Below are 22,708 nucleotides of genomic sequence, written 5' to 3' on the forward strand. Positions count from 1 at the left end.
CCATGTTAGACTTCTCATTGTTGACTTAATCTTTTGGTTCCATTCTTGCGTCAGTACTGAACAAGTCTTGATTGAAATTGAATACTTTGTTAATGGCAAGTTCCCTGTATTGATCATTTTCTCTCCATGAAATGACAAATGTGATAATTGTGAAATAATAGGATCACTTAATCTTTGACATATATGCTTTTTTTTTTTAATATAAAAACCTTTCAACCGCTACTTTTTTTTATAACTCTATTATTGACATAAGGGATAAAAGGGACTGTTTATGATTGATGAACTGTCACCTAGCACTGGAGAAAGTATATGTTGTTACAGGAATACTAACTCAGCATCCAAGTTAGGGTGCTTGTTGGATACAATGTCTTTCACCAATGGTCTCTCCATTTGCAGTATTCCTACACTTACTCTGCACATGACCAACAAGAGGATGTTGCTTCACAAGATGAGACCCCAAAAATACATATAAGGATAGAGATACATAAAGCATCACAAAAAGGACCTTCAATTTTTTCCATTATAACTGGTCACTTTTTATGCACTTAGTTATCATGGAAGAGAAAATAGCACTTAAACTGGGGGTAATGAAAATTTTGAAGTTTAGTAAATTGCTTGGCAGCCCAAGGATAAGACAGGAATGCCATGACCATGGCATATCTTGAATTAGTACCGTATGCAGTAATCAAATAAGGTGATATGGCAACATAATATTGAAATTTTGGATTTTTACTGTCTCTTAAAGAATAACTTGTTAAGTGTCCTTCTGGTTTTGTTGTTTGCTTACTAGCTGCTGGGTAGTTCTCAAGTAAGCGCAAGAAAAAGTGCAAGGCTATGAAGGATCTTATAATGTCTTCAAAGACTACAATGAGATTCTCTTCTAAAAGTTCTGTGGGAAAATTGATCTTGGACATAAACAACCATGATTGCCCAAAAGATTGAGAGGGAAGAAAATAATGTGACCTCTTTTGCTTCTCATATTTCTTCAAGTATTACCTTGTATATCTTAGTAGCTACCAAGAATGATAGCTTAATAGTAACTTCTGTAGAAAATTTAGGGTCTTTAACTGAGCATTTGAACATGGAACTTGGATATTGGATTGGTAAGTCTATACACAACAAAAATACATGGCTATTGAGCTGTTGACTAACATGAAACACAATGTACATACTACATCCAATACTTTGGCCTCTGTGGCCAGTATGTAAATTTCTTCTTTTGTTGAATATAACGTCTGTTAACCAAAAAAAAAAAAAAAACAAGCAGCAAAATTCTAGCTATCATCTTATGGTAATGCTAATATTCCTAGCTGGGGCTAGCTAAGGTTTCTTTCTGCCTGACATGTCAAGCCAAGAAACAATGGTCAAATGTCTTGCAAGTTTTGTGGAGCAAATTCTGAATGTAAAAGGAATAGGATAAGGAGCTACTTTGTCACTTACGACTTTGGAGTTATCAACAATGTTAAATCACCATATATGCATTAGATTTGAATATCAATCATCATTATTAAGTGCCATATTGCCTACTATTCAGACATGCCAGAAGTGCACCGCCACTGCCATTAGAAGCGTTGATAACTTGATAGTTGATATCCTCTTGAATGAAGAAAATTGACTATGTTAGAGACACAACATTTTTTTACACTTGTTAAGATGATAAACTGTGTTTATTAGAAAATTCTCTTTTTCATTCGGATCAACCATTAGACACTTTTTATTATACACCAATTACAATGAGTCGCGTCAACAATTGTGAAAAAAATTGTGAACATTTTGCTGTCCTTTGGACTTAAAACAAATAAAGAGCATTGAGGCTCTTTCTTTATTAGTGGGGGGGTGGAAGTCCTAGTTAAAATTTGACAGCTTGTTTGTTTTTTTACCAGTATTTTCTTTGTTTTATGTTGTGTCTGCTGGCCCCACTTTCCTAATCATTACCTAATTTTCCTTATTCTTTTAGTGAAATCATAAAATAATCTATTATATAATAATTTTTTTTTAAAAGACAAGTTTTCAATTTTGGACTTGTTATATGTCACCAAAAAATAATAAAAATAAAAATATATAAAGACAATGAACTTAATCATCAATATAGATTTTCAAAAATAAAATAAAATCATCCAATAATATATTCTTCATTTGGTTCATCCATAGGTAGCCTGCCTAATTTTCTTTATCATTATCATTGACTTTAAAAGCATTTTTGATTCGTATATAAATTACAAGGGTGATATTGTAATTTCCTATAGATCTTATAATCTAAGACATTGTGCTTGAGCCTGGTCTTTAAACGGCAAAAGGAGCTATGGTATATTCGCATGTTGCAATAATGATTTGGACTGTCCTTTTGACAATATAGGCGCCCATCTTGAAAGGACAATATTACCCTCATAAAGAGATTGTAGTCTAATTAGTACTACTTACGTGTTCATGTGTTCTAATAAGTATTATTGTTTCCTCACAAAAAGTCTAACTAGTAAATTAGTTTAACTGGTAATGTCTCTTATTTTTTAATAAGAAATTTGAGATTCTATCCCCTAAGGGCAATCATTAAGAGCAGACGTTATAAGTTAAAACTTTAAATTTTTTCGGTTTTCCATTGGTGAGTGTGTTGATGTCTGATTCTCTTCGCATTATTATAAAAATGCAGGGGTTGTCACCTTCCTCTTCTACAAATATTTTTCCTTAAAAAAAAAAAAAAACTCTTTGTTGAGCATGAGATTTGAATTTAAATATGATATGTATAAAAGAAATCTAACATTTTTTTTCCGAATGAAAAATATTAATTATCATAAAGTGTGTATCATTAATTTAAATCATATCATATTTATAAAAATTATTATTATTTTATTTTTGATAAAAGTCTTGGTTAATTAATTATTATACTCTTATAGTTTCATCATAACATATGAAATGAAACTTCAACAGGGTTGAATGGACTGTTAATGTAATAATAGTGGAGCCTCCTTTGGTCACTTCAATCATTTTGAGCCTGATTAAAGCAACTGTATGAAAACAGGTTGAAATGATCAATATGTGAAAAGGTTTTTGTGATAGAAATTTTTAGTTGTAATGTGGATTACAATTTTGCCCAAATAATATAATAATAAATTTTGTTTTAAAAAAAAAAAAAAAAACTCCACCTAACTTAAACTATGTATAATCACACCACATTCTTCTCTTCTTGAAGTATTACGTAATTTTCTGGTGCTAGAACATGAAACTTGAAATTTGAATGGATTATTAATGCAATATTTATAAGGATTTTTAGGTCAATGTCCAATAGAATAACTGTTGAGTCTAGATAAAGGTTTGAATATGTAGATGTTAGCTTTCTAGAGTTATGGACCTTTTATAGCTTAAGAAAACAAGAGAGTAGCTAAAAGGTTTGAACAAATTGTGTGAAAAAAATTTCTACTAATAATTGATCTAATGACAAGTTCTTATTGAAAATTTTGACAAAATACACAAGATGTGATATTGTATGCACATCATGTGTATTGATCTCACCAATATTAAATTGAGTGACATGACAAGGATCATACATGTAGCCATGTGCCATACCAAAGCTTAACTTCTCATCCACCCATCTCTTATATCCTACAACAAGTCATACCATAAAATGCAATCTTCTCATCCGCCCATCTCTATATAACCTACCACAACAAGTCATACATAAAAATGTAATAGTACTAGTAGTTGAGAAAAGTGGGCAATTTGTTTTCTTTATATAGGTTTAGAAATGTTCTAATTACTACCAAACCTCTTTCCCCTTTTAACCAAGTACTTAGAACACGTTTGGTACACTGTAATAATTATTATATGAGAATAGAAATAAGTATTACAATGAATACATTAAGTTATAATGTAATAAGTATTACTATTCATTAGTTTGGTGATCATTTAGGAATAGAATCCTGAATATACATCCACAATGTCGTAGAGTATAAAAAGAAAGTGTAATTAAATCATTTTTAAGTCAAATTTCCTAAAATACACTTATTTTAGGGTGTTCAAAATAGAGCTAATAATTTGTTTTCTTTCCTTTTGAATATGTGGCAACTAATGACTTTTTAGGAAATTTTAAAAAAAAGTTATTACATATCGTGAAGGAATAGATATTCAGTATTTTTGATAAGGAATAATTATTCCTCATTTTAAAGAATAACTATTCATAAAAAATAACTATTAATTGTAATAAAAACATAACAAAACAACTGAATAGTTATGCAATATGAATATCTATTACATTATAGTGTCTATTACAGTCTACCAAACGTGTCATTAGTATTGAGGAGCTACCGTTTGAATTAAAGAGTTTGGTGGTACCTCATAAGTGGGCAACTTATTGACAACATTAAAAGTAGTAAAAACTTTCTTTATCAAAACTTCATTAGATTAAAAATATTCCTAGAGGCAACTTAGTAGTTGAGCTCCCTATTATGGCTCTCTTAATACCATAATTATTGGGTTAGAGTTAGTTCGATAATTTTATGTAGTAACTAAGGAAAGATATTAGTAATTTGTAGACTTAATTTAAAAGAACTATTAGCCTTTAACCACTCCACCATTTCTTTACACATATTACAAATAAAATATTTCACCATCATTTTGTAATGGTTTCTAACAAGAGAATTTAGCTGTTGTGAGAAAATCAATCATTTTCAAAAGTTTCATAAATGGTTTTAGAATCCAACTTTTTTTTTAGATTCCCTAAATTTTTTGGGATGATTTTATTGTAAGAATTCTTAAATTCTAAACCGTTCAATATTATATGGATGGTTAAACATTAAACTTTATCACATTATCAACATATGAAAAGTTATTGATTAACACAATTTTGATATTCATCTAAATAATTGATGACATGATAAATTTTGAGAGAATTATTTTCAATTTTTCAGGTTTATGTATAATTTTTTGGATATAATTGATCAGTTTTGTTTAGTCCAACTTTTTTTTTTAACTTCGATAAATAAATTAAAATAAGTTATCCTCAAGGAGCCATTTTTAAAAAAAAGGATTATTAAGATTTAAAAACTTCGGCATATTCCCTCAAAAAAAAAAAAAAAAAATCCAGCATGTTTTTTACCTAAATAGAATCTATCAAATTATTCAAAAAGAACATGACGATAAAAATAAAATCTACAAAAAAAAAAAAAAAAAAAATTATCCAAATACCCTTAATAGGAAAGTGGGTGCCCAATAATCAAAATCACATAGGTGCCAAAATCAAATTCCCTTTAGACATTTATTAAACACCATACCTTTTTAAAATTCTAAAAAAAAAAAAAAAAAAAACCCAAAACACAAAACTTATAAAGTAAGTTTGAATGGTCAAAAAGATAGGCAGTAGGCACAGACTTCTTACAAAGTTTTATGATTTTCATTTACCGAATTTTTTTTTATTTGTTAAAATATTCCATTAAAAAAAATATAAAACTAAAAACACCACAAAATAATAATAAAATATTCATTATTTTTTTAAGAGCTTCGGTTCTTTCTTTGACTGTCACCAGCGCATTATAGCACACTTCACAGAAAAAAGCAAAGCATTTACTCTCTCTCTCTCTAAAACACACACAAATCCATAAGAGTGAAAAGCCAAAAGCTTTGAAGTTTTTAACCCATCAAAAAACCCAACTGGATCTAAGTTTCTAAAGCCTCTGATACTTTGCTGTTCAAGGAGCTCTTGTTGATGCCTGGGAATTTCTGGTTTGATCGGTATGGATGTTTTTTTTATAATTTTTTTTTTTAAAAAAATTTCTCAAAGACCCAGTTTTTGTTTTTTCACTTTTTTGAGGTTTTTGGTTCTCGGTGTTGTTTGTTTTTGTTAAAGTTTTGATCTTTGTTGTTGGGTTTGAGTTTGCGTTGTTGGGCTATTTGGTTGGTATGGATCTATGGGTTTCTTTGTTTAGCTACTTTTTGTGATGGTTAAATTTTGTTTAGTTTATGATCATGTATTTTATGTTGGATTTACTTGCTTTAATTATCATTTTTTTAAAAAAAAAAGTTCTTTGATTGCTTGTGGGTATTTATAGAGTGCAAAAGATTTATGCTTATCAGCTTCCATTTTCTTTATTTTTAAAGAGAAATTGCATCTTTGAGCTCTTTTTATTGATCTCCAGATCTCTCTCTCAAAATTCCCATCTCTTATGTTAACTCAAAAAGGTGTCAAAATGTGAAAACTTTGATATTTTTTAGCTTGATGGGGTTTTATAGCTTTTTAGTGTTTGGTGTGGAAGTAGATAGGTTTTGACAAACCAAAACTTTGTGCATACTTTGATTTTGTTAAATATTTTGTGGGAATTTATAAGTTTATGTTAAGCAGTTGATGTGAAGTGCTTAAGAAATCCTTGAATATATCTTTGGTTTTAGGTTTAGGTTGTGGAAGTAGGAGCATTTGTTTGATCTGCAGCTCATCTTTTGTATTGTTGGCTAATTTGATGGGTTCTAGGTCTCATTCTGTTTCTTTCTGTATAGGTTTATAATTCATTCTTTTATGTGAATTATGGAGGATGGATAAAGGATATTTATCTTGTACAAAGCACTGCACTATAGCTAAATTTGTTATTTCTTTATTTTTATTTGAGCAGGTAAATGATTGGTCTCATCAAGGTGAATATTTAAGGAGATTAGGAAACATTTTATACTAATGGCTTCAGTGGGCGTAGCACCTGCTTCTGGTATGAGAGAACCTAGTAACCATAATGTTGGAGTTGATCGATTGCCTGAGGAGATGAATGACATGAAAATTAGGGATGACAAAGTACGGAGTTGGTTTGGCATTTCTCTTTCTTATTATTTTCTTGTGTTCACTTGATTAGTGAATTTTATCAACCAGTTATTCATAGGATTCACTGTTTTTGTAGGAAATGGAAGCCACAGTTGTTGATGGTAATGGTACAGAGACAGGTCATATAATTGTAACAACTATTGGTGGTAGAAATGGCCAGCCGAAGCAGGTATAGCTTTGTTTTACAAGTTATTCTCCACAATTTCTGTAATTGAGGACCTTATGTACGCTCTTTTGGATGAAAATGTCAAAATGAATCCTACATGCTCTACAGGTGTCCAAACTAAAGCTGGTTTAGGACTATTGCAAATGTCAACAATTGTAAAATTTGTCCTTCTGGATATGTGTTTATCTTTGATTTAAATGCAATGTATCATTTCATTACGTGTATTTCTGATATGGCCTTCTGATATTTGCAGACAATAAGTTACATGGCCGAGCGTGTTGTTGGACATGGATCTTTTGGAGTCGTGTTCCAGGTGAGGATTTATAGCATTTAAATTATAACTAAGTTTGATGTCTGTTAATTTAGCGTCTTTTAGTTAGTATGATGCAAGCTGTTAAATACTGGTTTACTATGTTTATGTAGGCAAAGTGCCTAGAGACAGGTGAAACTGTTGCCATAAAGAAGGTTCTTCAAGACAAGAGGTATAAGAACCGAGAGCTGCAAACCATGCGCCTTCTTGACCACCCAAATGTTGTCTCTTTGAAGCACTGTTTCTTCTCAACCACTGAAAAGGATGAACTTTACCTTAATTTGGTACTTGAGTATGTTCCTGAAACAGTTCATCGTGTGATCAAACACTACAACAAATTGAACCAAAGGATGCCACTGATATATGTGAAACTTTATACATACCAGGTATTGTTACTTGTTAAGAATTGGTTTCCTTCTACTCTCACGATAAGTCATGTTTTGGAAAATGTTTATATGTTCATGTGGTTAATTTGAAAATTTGTTTTGGAAACTGCTTATGTCTAATATTGCTTGAGCAAAGATATTTAAATGTTAAGTTAGTCTTAACTCGTTTAAGAGTATCGGACTGGTGTTCTACACCATGGTCTGTGAGCCTAGGCTGACCAATGTGTCTTGATGCATTAAAGACAGCCTCAAGACTTAAGCCTCGGAATCTTCACTTGTACGGTTAATTATTTTACATTTGGGTTGACATTCCATTCTTTTTCTTTGAAGGGGGGTGGGAGGTAGGGTTTATAGCTAGCTTTAACTTCATCAACTTGTGTGGTTCTTATAGTTTTGCTGATTGTTTTTGTTCTTGCTTAGATTCTAATATATCTTTATGCTTTGCAGATCTTTAGGGCCTTATCATATATTCATCGCTGCATTGGAGTATGTCATCGGGACATTAAACCTCAAAACCTTTTGGTACGTCTGCTAAAAAATTTGCATGTCTATTTTAGATATTTAACTTGTGTTTTCTTTAAGCTGCACTGCCATTGCCTTTGTAAGGATGACACAGGAAAAAAAATGCAGGTTAACAACTTATTCTAACTAAAAGCTATTGCTCTTGTACAGGTGAATCCACATACCCACCAGGTTAAATTATGTGACTTTGGAAGTGCGAAAGTCTTGGTATGTTTTTATTTTGTTATTTATGTCCTTTTTCCTGAAGTTATTTTTGTCTTTGCTGTAATTGGAATGCTTAATATCCTTATTTTCTTTACTGTTGGACAGGTAAAAGGTGAGCCAAACATTTCTTACATCTGCTCTAGGTATTATCGAGCACCAGAGCTTATATTTGGAGCAACTGAGTATACTACAGCTATTGACATTTGGTCTGCTGGCTGTGTTCTTGCTGAGTTACTGCTTGGACAGGTAATTGATTATTCATATAAGCTCTGGTCAACTTCTGGATTTGTAATTTGTACATTAAGATTAAAATGAACTTTTTGTTCTATCAGCCTTTGTTTCCTGGTGAGAGTGGAGTCGACCAGCTCGTGGAGATAATCAAGGTAAATATAATATTTTGTTATGTAATGGAACTTGGATACCATCAAAAAAAAAAATGTAACTTGGGATATTTATTTATTGTGGGATTTTTTGTATGAAATTTGCTGGTTGGGAACTAGCTGATGAGACAAAATGAAGTCTTTTGAGTACAATTATATCACTGGGCTGACCTAGCAGATGCTTTAGCTTTTAGCCTCTTAGATTGGGCAGTGGTTGGTTTGAATTATGGTCATGCATGTTTACATGGTATATGGATATTTTTTACACTGCTGTATTTGATATGAATTTTTCTGTGTTGTAGGTTTTGGGCACTCCTACAAGGGAGGAAATCAAATGCATGAACCCTAACTATACAGAGTTCAAATTCCCTCAGATTAAAGCCCATCCATGGCACAAGGTATTCAAGATGGGAATCTTAAGGTCTCATAGTATATATTTTTATCACCAATCCTCCTACTAATATCTGTTCATTCCTCTTTTATTAGATATTCCACAAGCGTATGCCTCCAGAGGCTGTTGATCTGGTTTCAAGACTACTACAATACTCCCCTAACCTACGATGCTCAGCTGTGAGTACATTAAAATCTCAGTTTTCCAATATCTTATTTTACCAATTTACCAGCAATCTTGCACTACTCCATTGGGAACATCTTCACTAGGCTGTGTATGATATGATTCATCTGTTGATCATAGGAATCTTGTAGTTGTATATTGGTAATTGTTCACAATAGTTGTATGATGGTGGAGATTGCTTTTACTGCATGGATCAATCTGTTCCATTTTTGTTTGGGACGGGTTGGTTTGGAAAGAGCATTTAATGACAAAAGTCTACCAAATATGTTTGACTATACAGGTGGTCCTACTTGGGTTGTATCATTTTCTAGATTCCCTCTTGGTAGAGTTGGTTCATTTCATTCACCTAACACAATTTTAGACAGCATCACTTATAGGAGTCAAAGCTTGAGGAATTTTCCGTGAGACTGAGGGCCAGTGGGGCATGCACATTTTAAACTTGGGCTGCATCTCATCTTGATACCATGTCGCCACTTGATGTTGGTTAAGCATGAGTCACGATTGTTTTGTTTTTGTTTGTTTTTTTCTTTGGCTGGAAAAAGTGTGATGCACATTTGGTACTGTATATCAATTCGACTCAAATAAGCTTTAGCCATGATTCCCACTGACTTGTATCGGCTCAATGGATCATTTTACAAGTTACTGGGATTGCTACACATTTTTCTCAATGCCTTTTGCAGCTTGACAATCAGAAATGTTTTTGAATGCAAATATTGTCTTCTTGTCACAGTATGAGTTTAGTGACTTTTTGGCCAATTGTCTTCATGCTTCTCTTTTTTTGAGCTTTGTGTTTTCTAATCATGCTTCAATTGCAATGCAGCTGGATGCCTTGATCCATCCCTTTTTCGATGAGCTACGTGATACCAACAGTCGCTTGCCAAATGGACGTTTCCTTCCACCACTATTCAACTTTAAATCTCATGGTATGATATCATTTTAAAACAATTTAAATTACCTTATAAACTGCTATTCCCATCCAAAAGTCTCACCTACTGTTTTTGTCAACTAGAATTGAAGGGGGTGCCGGTTGAGATTTTGGTGAAATTGATCCCAGAGCATGCAAGAAAGCAATGCCCCTTTCTTGGTTTGTGATTTGATGTAATGTAACAAACCCACGAGTGTTCTCTCCGTATGGAGCTGTGTTCAATCTATTTATGCTATTTGTTCTCAGTTCTTCAATGTATCTTTTGTTCTATTATTACCTTGTTTTGTAAAATCAGATTTAGAGATATGCTACCTATTTGCCCAAACCTCAATGGGTGTCTGATTACCTTGTTCTTGTATCACAGCCAGATTGTAACCTCACATAGAGAAGACAAACATCAGCATTATCTAAGTGTTTTATCTGTATTGCTATTTCTAGATGACAATATCAGCATATGTCCGGTAGTTTCTATCTGTCATGGGATTTCAATGTTAGTCTAGGACTTGGGAAGTCATCTAATAGGAGACTGTAAAAGTCTTCTCACACCCTTTGTAAGTGCCTCAATAGTCTTGGTCTCTTAGCTTTTATACTTGGTTTCATGGTGTATTGAAGTAACCACCCTTGGTCTTGCATAAGCTTCATTGGTAGCAATTAAAATATTTGTATCTCCATTAGGGGCCCTCGTTGTGGTGGTTTAGTTGTCATTTTCCAATAATTAAAAAAAAAAAACAATTTAAGGATTTGCTGTTCAAATAATACAGGTGGTCAAGAAAACAACTAGATTGATTATTCTTTATTTTTCTAGGATAAACCTGACATTTCATGCCACCCAAGTCACTTTTGTTTTATGGTATTATTTGAAATATACAATCCGTCTTGTCCAATAATTGAATAGATGGTTGATTTTGTCAAACCAAAATCATCTTTGGTCCACATGTTTGCTCCTGTTCTCACGTTTCAGGCTGTGAATGATTTGTGGTCCGTCTCTGCCCACCATATATAAAAAAGAAACAAACGCTAAACACAGGACCAAGCTTGGGTAAAGTAAAGGTTCCTTAATTGAGTTGAATTTTATCGTTGTATTGACTAATGAAGTCAATTGGAGAATTTAAGGTGCAGTATCTAAGAAATTTTACATAAATTTTATTCTAAACATATCTTTTTGATTATATCCACACATGTACTAGAGTTCATTTGAAACATGAGGCTGTGAAATTGGATTTCACGGGCATCAACATGGGTCCCTCGTCATTTTTCGTAGTTTGCCCTTAATTAATGATGAAGACTTTGTAGTGTGGTTAGAAAAGCACCCCCATTGTTGAAGCCTGCCCTTGAAATGGACAGGCCTCCTTCCTTACTTTCCTTCTTTCACTAACCTAACGTTTGACAGAGAAAGAAAGCATTCTCAAAAAAAAAAAAAAAAAAAAAAAGAGAGAGAGAGAGACAGAAAGAAAGGGAATTCCATGCAAGTTTGGTCCTGAAGTTCCTTGTCAACTAACTTGGCTGCTTTTGCATATAATTGCTATCCTCCTTCGAATTGGCATTGTCTTCACTCTTCATGACCAATTCTCCCATCTTGTATAACCAAAACTTGCTATATTTATTGCCAAAAACAAGGACAATGAGATTACTTTGATGAGAAAACAAGTTTACAAATGATGGGATTTACAATTTAAGAATCATGATATTTCATATTTGAATATTGTGCTCTCTAGTGAATAATAGTTCTTTACAAGTGAAATCGTACATCTATCATTACTAAAGTCTCTAGGAAGAGAGAATTCTCTCTTGTAGTAGTTACATGGACCATCCCTTTCATTAAATGTGAGATTTATAAGTGTTAGAGAAATGCTCCATATGACTGTTATAAGAGATACATTCTTCTAAGAATGATTTGTTATTTAAAAAATAAGAGAGTTAATCACAGCTATTTATCCTAAATTAGGATATTTTACAAAATTTCCCCTAAAAAAAAGGGTATTTACAATATATTCTAAACAATAAAAATCCTACAAATACAATCCCTCATATGCTAGTTTAGATGACATAGTAAACATTGTAAATTAATCTTGAAGTAGATGTTGATTATTAAATTAATCAAAGGTGTACAGGACTTTCATAATTAAACATGGATAGCTTGAATTTAAAAATAAAATAAAATAAAATAAAATTGTGAGAGTAGCCCATCCCAAAGAAGTGATGAGACAATCATGATCTAGAAAACTTCTCATCTATTGCCACACCTACTTTATAATATGTCATACTAGTCGCTAACCCGTGTTAATCTTGATTTATTTACAATAGTCATCATATCATAAATTCATATTATACTTAGAAACATGAGGGAGCATTAATAATATACAAATTTAAGCAATTGAACTTGCATAATAATCTTCTAAAAAAAAACTTGCATAATAAATTAAGTACTATCCAACAAATATTGTAACTCTTTTGGGAATGAATGTTAAGTGAGCACAATTTTTCTAAGATGTATATGAATGTTTTGCAAATGTAACTTTCATAGATTTTTGTAAGAAGATTTAAACAATTCTTTGTTTCTTCTTCTTTGATTGCACATTAGGATTCTAATCTCAAAAAACCCTAACCTCAATATATGAAACATTCGATTATTAAATGAAAAATATCAATTAAACAAAAATTAGAATATGAAAAACAAAAGAACTCATTATACAAAAATTTAAATAAAAATTAGAATATGAAAAACAAAAGAAATAAAAGTTACAAAAAGAAATTCACATACCTTGAGGACAAAGAGTTTTGTAGAAACAAAAGAAGTCTCTTTTGTAATATGGTTCTTTATGACAATCTTATTCTCGAAAATCCTAATAACAGAGGGAGTGGGAAAGAATTTCTAAGCAAATCCGGGAAAGAATAACTAATTAATTAATTGAAAATAAAGCCAAATAAAATAGAATTAGTAAAAATCTTAATAAGAGTTAGATTCTAAAAGAATTAATAGATTAATTAAAACCCCTTTCTTTGGGTTTAGATTTTGTCAAATAAATGAAGAATTGAAAGAAAATGTGATCACTCCAAACCTTTTGTGTTTATATATTATAAAGTCAACAATAATAGGTTTATATTAGATTAAATAAACTCACTTTCAAAAAAAGAAAAAAGAAAAAGAAAAAGAAAAAGAAAAAGGTATTGTTTTAAACGGTTGTCGCTTTCAGTGTCCAGCAACAAAACGACATGCCACACTTCCTAATATAGGCGAAGAGACACACACATAGAGAGAGAGAGAGAGAATGCCGTTGGGGAAATACTACTGCGACTACTGCGACAAGGAATTCCAAGACACCCCATATGTTCGGAAACGCCATCTCCAAGGTCTCCAACACCTTAGAAACAAGGCTCTCTGGTTCGACTCCTTCCAATTCAAAGGTCTCTCCTTTTTCTTCTTCTCTCTCTATCTCTATGATTCTCTCACCTTTTTTTTTTTTACCAAGTTGCTTTTTTCATTTCAGATGCTAACCAGGCTTACACTGAAGGATTTGGCAAAGGGGTGTGCAACCGCTTTGTCAAGACGGTACCTTTTTGAAAATCTCTCTCTAAATTGCAATTTCTTTGGTTACCCATGTCGTTTTATTGGATATTGGATAATGGGTTCATGGCAGAATTTGGATTAGCTTTTGATTTTTCTTTGATTGCCCAAGTTGTTTGATTGGATATTGGATAATGGGTTAAAAGCAGAATCCATATTAGCCTTTTGCTTTGATTACCCAAGTTGTGTTGTGGGATAATGGGTCTATGCTTTATGTCAGAATTTATATTAGCTTATGCTTTTTCTTTGCATGGGTTGATGGCACAATTTAGATTACCTCTTGCGTAAGTTGCTGTCATTGTAGATTGTAGTGGTTGAGCTTCTTCTAGCTGTGTGTAAATGTGTCCTGCTATTCATTGTACATGTTGTTTGAGATAAAATAAAATCTGTTCATTCATCTTTAAAAAAGGATTAGCTTTTGGGTTTTCTTTGATTGCCCAATTTGTTTTATTGGATGTAGAATAATGGGTTGAAGGCAGAAGATGGATTAACTTTCAATTTTTCTCTGATTACCCAAGTGGTCAAGTCATTTTGATAGATATTGGAGCTGGAGACTGGATTTAGACTAGCTCCAAGTCATTTTGTTGGACATTGGATTTTGGGTTGAAGGTAGAATTTAGATTATCTTTTGCTTTTCTTTGAGCACCCGGGTTGTTTTATTGTATTTTGGATAATGGGTTGGAGACATGATTTATATTAGCTTTTGTGTTTTCTTTAATTACCCAATTCAGTTTCATTGGATATTGAGTAATGGGTTGAAGGAAGAATTTAGATAGCTTTTTCTCTTTCTCTAATTGTTTAAGTAGTTTTATTGTGTCATAAATAATGGATTGGAGGAAAATTTTACTTTAGCCTTTTGTATTTTTTTTACTGGTTATGTAAGTTTAAGTTTATTTTTGCCTTATGACCTTTAGGTCGATTAGCACTTCTTATTGTTTCCAAAGGAAATGTCCAGGGTTTGAATCCCCTCACATAAGATGTATCAAAAAAGTTTAAGTTTATTTCTAAGTGCAAAATGGGTTGGAGATAGAGTTTAACTTGGCTTTTGTTGTGAAAATTTGAGCTTGTTGTCTTGAGTACTGAAGTAATTTTATTACATACTGAGTAATGGGTAGGAGGAGTTTATGTTTGCGTTTGGTTTGGGAATTTTAATTCGGTTTTCTTTGATTGCCCAATTAATATTAGTTGATAATGAAAAATTGGGTGAAGATCTTGCAATGGCTTTATAGCTTTTGGAATGGAAATGATTTGGCCTTGATTTAACATGTTGTTTTTTGGCATGATGGGAGTAAAGGGGTTTTGCCAGTATGGAGATTCTTGCAAATATGTTCATCCCAAAAACAACTTAGCAAATGTTAATAATCAAGGCATATCAGGTAAATTATGTCCCTAATATATATTATTCTCTTTAATTCTTTTTACTTATTTTTCAGGCTATTTTTCTTTTTAATTTTTAATTTATCTTATGAATTAAAACAAATCTGATTAATACTGTATCTTAAATTTGTTATAAAGCTCTTAGTTCTATAAAAAATGAAAAAAAGAAATGGGTTGTGGAAATATTCAAAACTGTATCTGGGTTAATAATGACATATATGTTAGATAACTGTTAACAATGATACTATTAGATAACTAACTTTATCAAACATCAGTGACAGGCTTTGTGGATAACAATCAGTCACCAATTATCCCTGGAAATCAGTCGGTTGGAGGCAGTTTTTCAGGTAAGGATACATTGTATGTTTGCTTAGACTTGAGCGTTTATTTGTCAGTGGTTGCATTTGTCATAGTTTTTGGATTATTATTTTTTTCTTATGTTATTGTTAGACTTAATGTGGTATACAAACTATGCATAAGGTTTACTGCTGTTCAATCTTGAAGGAATGGGGCTTAATTTCTTTATTCCTTTTTTAGTAACTGTAACATGTGGACATCAGCTTATAATCTGTTATCTGTCATAGACATTTTTATATTTATTTTTGTAGCTTTATTTTCTACGTTTCAGACTACTTTTACTCCAAATGCTTATGTTTCATCATTGTGATTCACAGGGGATGTAGTACGAGATAATATGGGAATGTCATGGGGCAATTTACCTCCATCTCTAAAGCCTCCTCCAGAGGGTGGATATCCTTCTCTTCCCTCTGTGGATTGGGGATAGGTCTGCTACTTCATTTAGTCACCTTTTTGTGTGGTGCCAGTAATAGAGTTCCTTCTATATTTCCTATTACCTTTCCTCAACATACATTTTTTTTTTTTTTTTTTTTTTTTTCTTCGAGAAAGTTTCCTCAACATACTTGATATGGTTACTATCTAATTTGAGATATGTGTGGATATAGGTTCATGCAGCTTCTGTATGTGATAGTTGAGTGGAAGATGTTGCTCATTTTTCCTCTATTAAGGAAAAAGAAAGGAAGTGTTTTTGATGTGGGAGGTGTAACAAAAATATTATTTTGATTTACTTTTATTTCCTTTTGGAAATCAATTGTATTTTTATTGGTCAAATGTATTTTATTATAGGTTTTAGTACTTAATTAATTTTATTAGTATAATTTTTAATTTCCTAGAGTCAAGGGTAGTTTTGTAATTCAACGATGGGGATTTCCCAAGTCAATTAAAATTAGAATTAGGGTTTTGTCCTAGTAGTTTATATAAGCATAATATTGTACTTCTATGGAGACCGTTTATAGCTTGATTGGTAAAAAATTCTCTTGAAATTCTTCCAATGATCTGGTGCCTAGTGCCTACACCACCCAACCAAGTGTTGACTCTTAGGCTATGTTTGTTTTGGGTGAAAATAACTTCTGAAAATGCTTTTCCGTATTTACGGGTGTTTGGTTGCTCATGGAAAATGCATTTTCCGAAAATGCTTTTCAGTTGACCTGTGTTGGGGGTGTAAATTGATTTCCGTTTTTATTTTACCTTCAAATACCATTTTCCGGAAAACAGAGAGAGAGCTGAGTGAGAGGGAGATTGCGCCCGCGCGTAGAGAGAGAGAGAGAGAGAGAGAGAGAGAGAGAGAGAGAAGAGACCGAACCCAGAAACCGACTCCGACGAACCCAAAAAACCTAAGACCGAGCTCGTTCGTCGCGCCGATCGCACCACCGGCGAGATCGTCACACCCCAGCACCGATCCACCCAAAACCGATCGTTCTCGTCGCACCCCAAAACCGATCGTCCTCGACCCAGATTCGTCGTCCCTGATCGCGATCTTGTCTTCGTGCCGATCACGATCGCAGCACCGCGCCGCGCGATCTCGCCTCTCGTCGAACCCAGTCGCCTCTCTCTTCCTTCTTCTCTCAATTTGACCGGATTATGAATTTTTTTTTTCTGGGTTTTATTTGTGTTTCTGGATTGAGAAATGAAATTATATACTTGTTTGGCAGCTAAGAAAATGTGCGAAAATGTGAGCAATAAGTAGAAAATGTGTTTTCTATGGTATTTTCAACAACACAACCAAATACTAGAAAATATTTTTCACAACATTTTGTGAAATGCAACCAAACACTTAAAAATATTTTCCTTTCCTGAAAATAGCATTTCCGGAAAATAAGTATTTTCCAGAAAATATTTTACATGAAACAAACACAGCCTTAGAGGTTCTCTCTTGCTTGGTGCTGAATATAAGTCTAAGCAAGCCTATGTGTTGACTCCTAGGTTGCCTATCCTTTAGTTTATATTCTTCAATTTTGTTGTTGCATCGTTTTGGTTTTGTCCTGCATCAATGCTCCTTCAATCAGCCTGTCACTTGTTGCTTTATATAAACTTTTTGAATCCAGCGGTTGCCTCTGACTTGGTTTAGGCTACTTTAACACCTTTGAAATTAAAGTGTTTCTAGAAACTACATATTGAATATTTTGCAATGCCAAGAAATACAATAATTTGGAAAGGAAAAAAAATGTAAAGCTGTACACGAATAAATCGCAGTGCCCAACTTATAGGTACAACAAATAGGAGGGATGTCAGCAGTGTGATAATTCACGTTGCTATGATTATAATTGTAGCTGAATGCATTTTTTATTGTTTGGAGTCCTTTTAATTTAATCTAGTTCAAATTTACCCTATATATGCTTCTTTGTGCTGTTTGCTTGTTTTGTCTTGCTCCTTAAACACTTCGCATCTTTGCTTTGTGACGTCCATAACTCTATATGGGAGGGGGTGAATTGTATGTCTCATCACAACAAAGAAGACAGACGCAAGGCTGGCAAACAGCAAGCACATTGCAAACAAAATGAGTATGTCCAAATCTATCCTCTCATGGCTCAAGCTTCTTAAAGTTTCGAACCTATCCCACACATAAGAACCATCTTGTAATCGTGGACAGTTGCACTATGATCCACACCCCTCTGTATTACAGTAGAAACTGATTTGAGGTCATCACATTCATTGCATACTGGATTGGGTTACTCCAATACATCCATCTGTAAAACTTTATGTCAGATAATAGAACAACCACATTTGAAGCTGACACCCACAATGATGTCACAATTGACACGGCAAATGTAGCTAGTGTTGGCACTGGTGCTAGGAAAGTGATCATCATTCCAAAATAAATTAGGCATAGTGTAAACAGGAAGAGCACTATCCAGTACTTGATGAATTTTGAAGGGGATTGTGTCCCAATACCTACCATCCCATTCTCAATTCCTACAACTGCAAGTGTTGCCATGAGAAAGTAAGGAATCTCGCCCACTACCCATGATATTGGATAAAATACTGGAAGATACATTCCAGCCATTTTCTCTCGAAAATAGACCAACCCGTTTGTGCCAATCTGGGGTATGACATTGTTTGCTGAGATCACCCCTATGAGTATAACTTGCATGTATATATATAGTGTACAGCACCATATATGTCCTTGTATTCGATTTGAAAGTAGGGGGAACCCATCAGGAGACCAATAATCACACACCCGGGAAGTCTAGCATATGTATATTGAACATTCCTCCATAAGAATCTTTGTGTTCTTAGTATTACCAAAATGGCTTGCCGTGAATACAGAGCTGGATAAGTAGAAGATAGATAATTTCTTCTTATGTTCTTGATCAACTTCTTTACATTGCAAATTTCTTTGTTATTCATCTCACACAGAGAGCTGGCTTGGTAGATTTGTGAAAAATTTAGGGAAGGAGTGTTCCTCTTTTTGGTTCCTATGCCAAGAGCTCCCATGATAAAACTAACTGGACTATCTCTTCTGGAATAATGGGGAACCTTTGGGATTTATGTGAAATAATGTAGCAAGTCATTGCAGTTAGATCCTATCGGGCCAAAGTATGCTTGATTTCCCTCTCGTGTTAGAATGAGTGCTAGGTCAAAGAATGATAGTGTGCGTGCATTAGGGTGTGTAGAGTAGAAATAATGACCCGACCTGAATTTGACACCTGAGAGAGAATGTTGAGGATAGCCAAGGTTCCATTAGTATCAAAACCAGAAATTGGTTCTTCAAGAAGGAGAATACTTGGGTTGGCAGCCAACTCAACTGCAACGGTTATCTTTTTGGCTATTTCAAATGTCTTTCCTGTGGCATTGCAAAGATGACCTACGAGTTCATTGGAGTAGGGCAGTAGACCAAGTTGGTTGAGAACCAACTCAACATGAATGCGGCGGCTTGTGGCACTAATCTCTTGGCCAAGATGGAGTGCAGCACTAAATTGAAGGGATTCACGGATGGAGAGGTAAGGTTGGTGAGCATCAAGCTTCTCAACATAGCCTATAGTTTGGAGAAGGTAGTGCCTATCCCCAAACCACTTGCCTGGAGGTTGCCACTGAGGCTGCTGCTTACTGGTATCCTTCCAGCCAGGCATTTGAGGAGTGTGACCTTACTTGTTTGATTACCACCTAACAAGGCTAGCATGGTGTGGGGTCTTGCATAGCCTGTTATATTGTTGAAAACTGCTGTGCCTTCTTTAGCTCCCTTTTCATACCTGATGCACCACAAGTGTGAAAAAATATCTCATGGGGATCAACCCTTTAATTTTATAAAGATCAACTGGGAATTTTCCCCCTATTTTTTTGTTTGGTAGGCTATTGTTATTACTTTTATTATTTCTTGTTGTAGACAATTTGTTTTAGGGGATTGTGATAGGTAATTATATAATTATTTTTTGGGTACAATTTGGAAATTGGGACACATATGGTTGGGTTAGGAGTAGGGAACAAACCTTGTGAATGATAAATCCTCGAAGAGTAGAGTTGCCTGCTTCACTGGAATGCCTAACCCGTGCCTCTCCAGGTCAATTCGAAACTCCTCAATCCATTTCTCAACTCCGCTATTGTCCTTCATTCCTTCTTGTTGTGAAATTAAATGTTGGCTATTGCTGTTGTATGACTGAACTTCTTTCTCTCTATCTTCCTCATACTTTCTTATTATAGGGGTCTTTTTGAGACGGGGCAGAGACTAACTCATCCCCATGAACTCTATCTTCTTTAGCCCCAACACTGTTAACAAGTTGGCAATTCCTATCCATCCCAGGAGAATAACATAAGAAAGCCATGGTATCTTAGCATCCTGTGAAAGCTCATAAAAGTTTTCCAACTGTCATTGATGGAAATTGGTCACAGAAAGGAAGTTCACCAAGGTACTTTGAGCAGGGCTCTGTGTATCCCTTGTTAAACAGGAACTTGCAAAATGAGACATTGGCCCAGTGAATTGGGTTCAGGTAAACAAGCCACTTCCAGTAAGTTGGAAGGATAGATCACAAAGCCACTGAAGAGTAGGAAGACCGAGACAAGTAGACCTGCACGAAGTACAAGAAATTACATAGTGGGTTTCATACCTGATGTAAAAGTAGTGCTATCTCAAGTAGCATTCACTCAAAAAGAACTTTGAAATATTGACTGTTTTATGTATATATGAGATTGATGAGGTGAATATCATAATACATTTATTTTCCCAGGAGCATGGCAATTTTGAGAATTTTCTAAATGAATTTTAAGGATGCATCATTGATTGCAATCTTTGTATTTATTTATTTTTTGATAAATAACGGAATTGTATTAATCAAAAGTCAAGTACACCGGGGGTGTACGTGGAAAATAGTACATCAAACACAAAAATTACAAAGATCAAGCATTTCTAAAAAATTAGAACAAGGGAAAAGATTAAAGGAAGAACTCCACTCTAGCAAGGTGTGAAGAAGAAGAGATTTAACTTCTGAAATAGACCATTCCTTCCCTTTGAAACATCTTGAGTTCCGCTCTCGCCAAATACACCATAGGACACAATGTGGGACAGTCCTCCATAAATCAATGCTCTGATGCCCACCGAAGGAACCTTGCCAACTCGAAAATAAATCAGAGACACCATGCGGCATAACCCATTGAAGACCAAATAGAGCCCACACCATAGACCATAATTCATAAGCAATAGGACAATGAAGAAGAAGATGATTCACCGATTCTCCACTCTTTTTACACATATAGTACCAATCTACAACTGCGACACCCTTATACCATAAATTTTTAGTAGTCAAAATCTTACCCAATGAGGCAGTCCAAGAGAAGAAAGCAACCTTACTAGGGACCTTTGAACGCCAAACAGGCTTCCAAGGGAAAGAAATGTTGAGAGTAGAGGAAAGGGAGAGATAGTACTCACTCACTTTAAAATTCTTATTCCTAGTTGGTTTCCAGCATAGTTTGTCCTGACCTTCACCATTAAGGGGCATTGAATTGATAAGATCTAGAAAAGTGTAAAAATGTTCTGTTTCCCAATCTTGGGGAGCTCTAGAAAAAAGAAGATCCCAGTGAAGCCTCTGGTTAGGAAAGTGCATAACATATGCAATAGAAGACTCCTTATTACAACTAATATTATAGAACTCCGGAAAAGCCTCCCAGAGAGTACAACTCCCACACCACATATGATGCCAAAATTTAATTCTGTCACCAACACCAACCTCGAACTAAATGGATTTTGAAAAGGCTGGCCAGCCTTGTCTTATGGTTCTCCAAAGACTAACACCATAAGGATTAGAGACTTCTTTTGTAGACCAACCTCCCCAATCATTCCCATATTTAGCCTCAATAACCTGCCTCCAGAGATGGGTTGTCTCTCTTCCATATCTCCACAACCATTTCCCCAACAAAGCTTGATTGAAGGTTCTCAAATTTTTAATGCCCAAACCGCCATACTGCAATGGAGAACAAACTTGGGCCCAATTTACTAGTCGGAATTTAGGAGACTCATCTATCCCACCCTATAGAAAATTTCTTTGAAGCCTCTCAATATCCACAAGAATAGGGAAGAGAGATAGGAAATAAGTTGGCAAACTTGAGAGAGTGCTTTTGATTAAGGTAATCTTACCACCTTTTGATAAGTATAATTGCTTCCAACTCGTTAATCTTCGCTCCATTCTTTCTAGGATAGAGTTCCAAATCGCCCTGTCCTTGAATTTAGCACCTAACGGCAGTCCCAAGTATGTCATTGGCAAAGATGATTGTCTACAACCCAGTAATGCCACAAGCTCCCCCATATTAGTCACTTCTCCAACTGGAACTAATTCTGACTTAGCCAGGTTAATGTGCAACCCTGACACCGCCTCAAAAGAGGCTAAAATCTTCCGCAAATATTCAATCTGACTTGCTGTAGCATCACAAAAAATTAAAGTGTCATCTGCAAAGAGTAGATGTGTCACCATAAGGGGGGTATTAGACCTGGTACCAACACTGAAACTTGAAATGTGTCCAGCCAGAACCGTACCATCCAACAAACAACTTAATGCCTCCATAACAATAGCAAATAAGAGCGGGGAGAGAGGATCTCCTTGGTGCAGCCCCCTAGAGCTCCCAAAGAAATCCTTAGGGGAGCTATTTATCAAAATCGAAAATCTCACTGTGGAGATACAAAACAGAATCCACTTTCTCCATTTCTCAGAGAATCCGCAACGC

At 34.2% G+C, this 22,708-nt stretch overlaps 2 protein-coding genes across 3 annotated transcripts; both read left to right on the forward strand.

Annotated features, from left to right (window-relative positions):
* The first annotated feature begins 5,503 nt into the window (after positions 1-5,503).
* Positions 5,504-10,733, forward strand: LOC126716688 (shaggy-related protein kinase alpha). The gene is made up of 13 exons (XM_050417614.1): positions 5,504-5,721; positions 6,594-6,766; positions 6,870-6,962; positions 7,213-7,272; positions 7,383-7,655; positions 8,103-8,177; positions 8,328-8,384; positions 8,487-8,627; positions 8,714-8,764; positions 9,064-9,159; positions 9,248-9,331; positions 10,156-10,258; positions 10,345-10,733. The coding sequence occupies exons 2-13, from the start codon at positions 6,653-6,655 to the stop codon at positions 10,425-10,427; spliced, it is 1,230 nt and encodes a 409-aa protein (XP_050273571.1). The 5' UTR covers positions 5,504-5,721; positions 6,594-6,652; the 3' UTR covers positions 10,428-10,733.
* A 2,750-nt stretch (positions 10,734-13,483) lies between these two features.
* LOC126716689 (zinc finger CCCH domain-containing protein 3) lies at positions 13,484-16,359 on the forward strand. Of its 2 annotated transcripts, XM_050417615.1 has the most exons (6): positions 13,486-13,665; positions 13,749-13,810; positions 15,120-15,201; positions 15,478-15,549; positions 15,877-15,986; positions 16,165-16,359. In XM_050417615.1, exons 1-5 carry the CDS (start codon positions 13,530-13,532, stop codon positions 15,984-15,986), a joined length of 462 nt encoding a protein of 153 aa, XP_050273572.1. In that variant the 5' UTR covers positions 13,486-13,529; the 3' UTR covers positions 16,165-16,359. The 2 variants fall into 2 exon arrangements, with proteins under 2 accessions (XP_050273573.1, XP_050273572.1); XM_050417616.1 differs by having other exon boundaries at positions 13,484-13,665; positions 15,484-15,549; positions 15,877-16,359.
* Positions 16,360-22,708: the final 6,349 nt, after the last annotated feature.

Source organism: Quercus robur, chromosome 3, assembly GCF_932294415.1.
Source record: "Quercus robur chromosome 3, dhQueRobu3.1, whole genome shotgun sequence".
NCBI classification, from domain to species: domain Eukaryota; kingdom Viridiplantae; phylum Streptophyta; class Magnoliopsida; order Fagales; family Fagaceae; genus Quercus; species Quercus robur.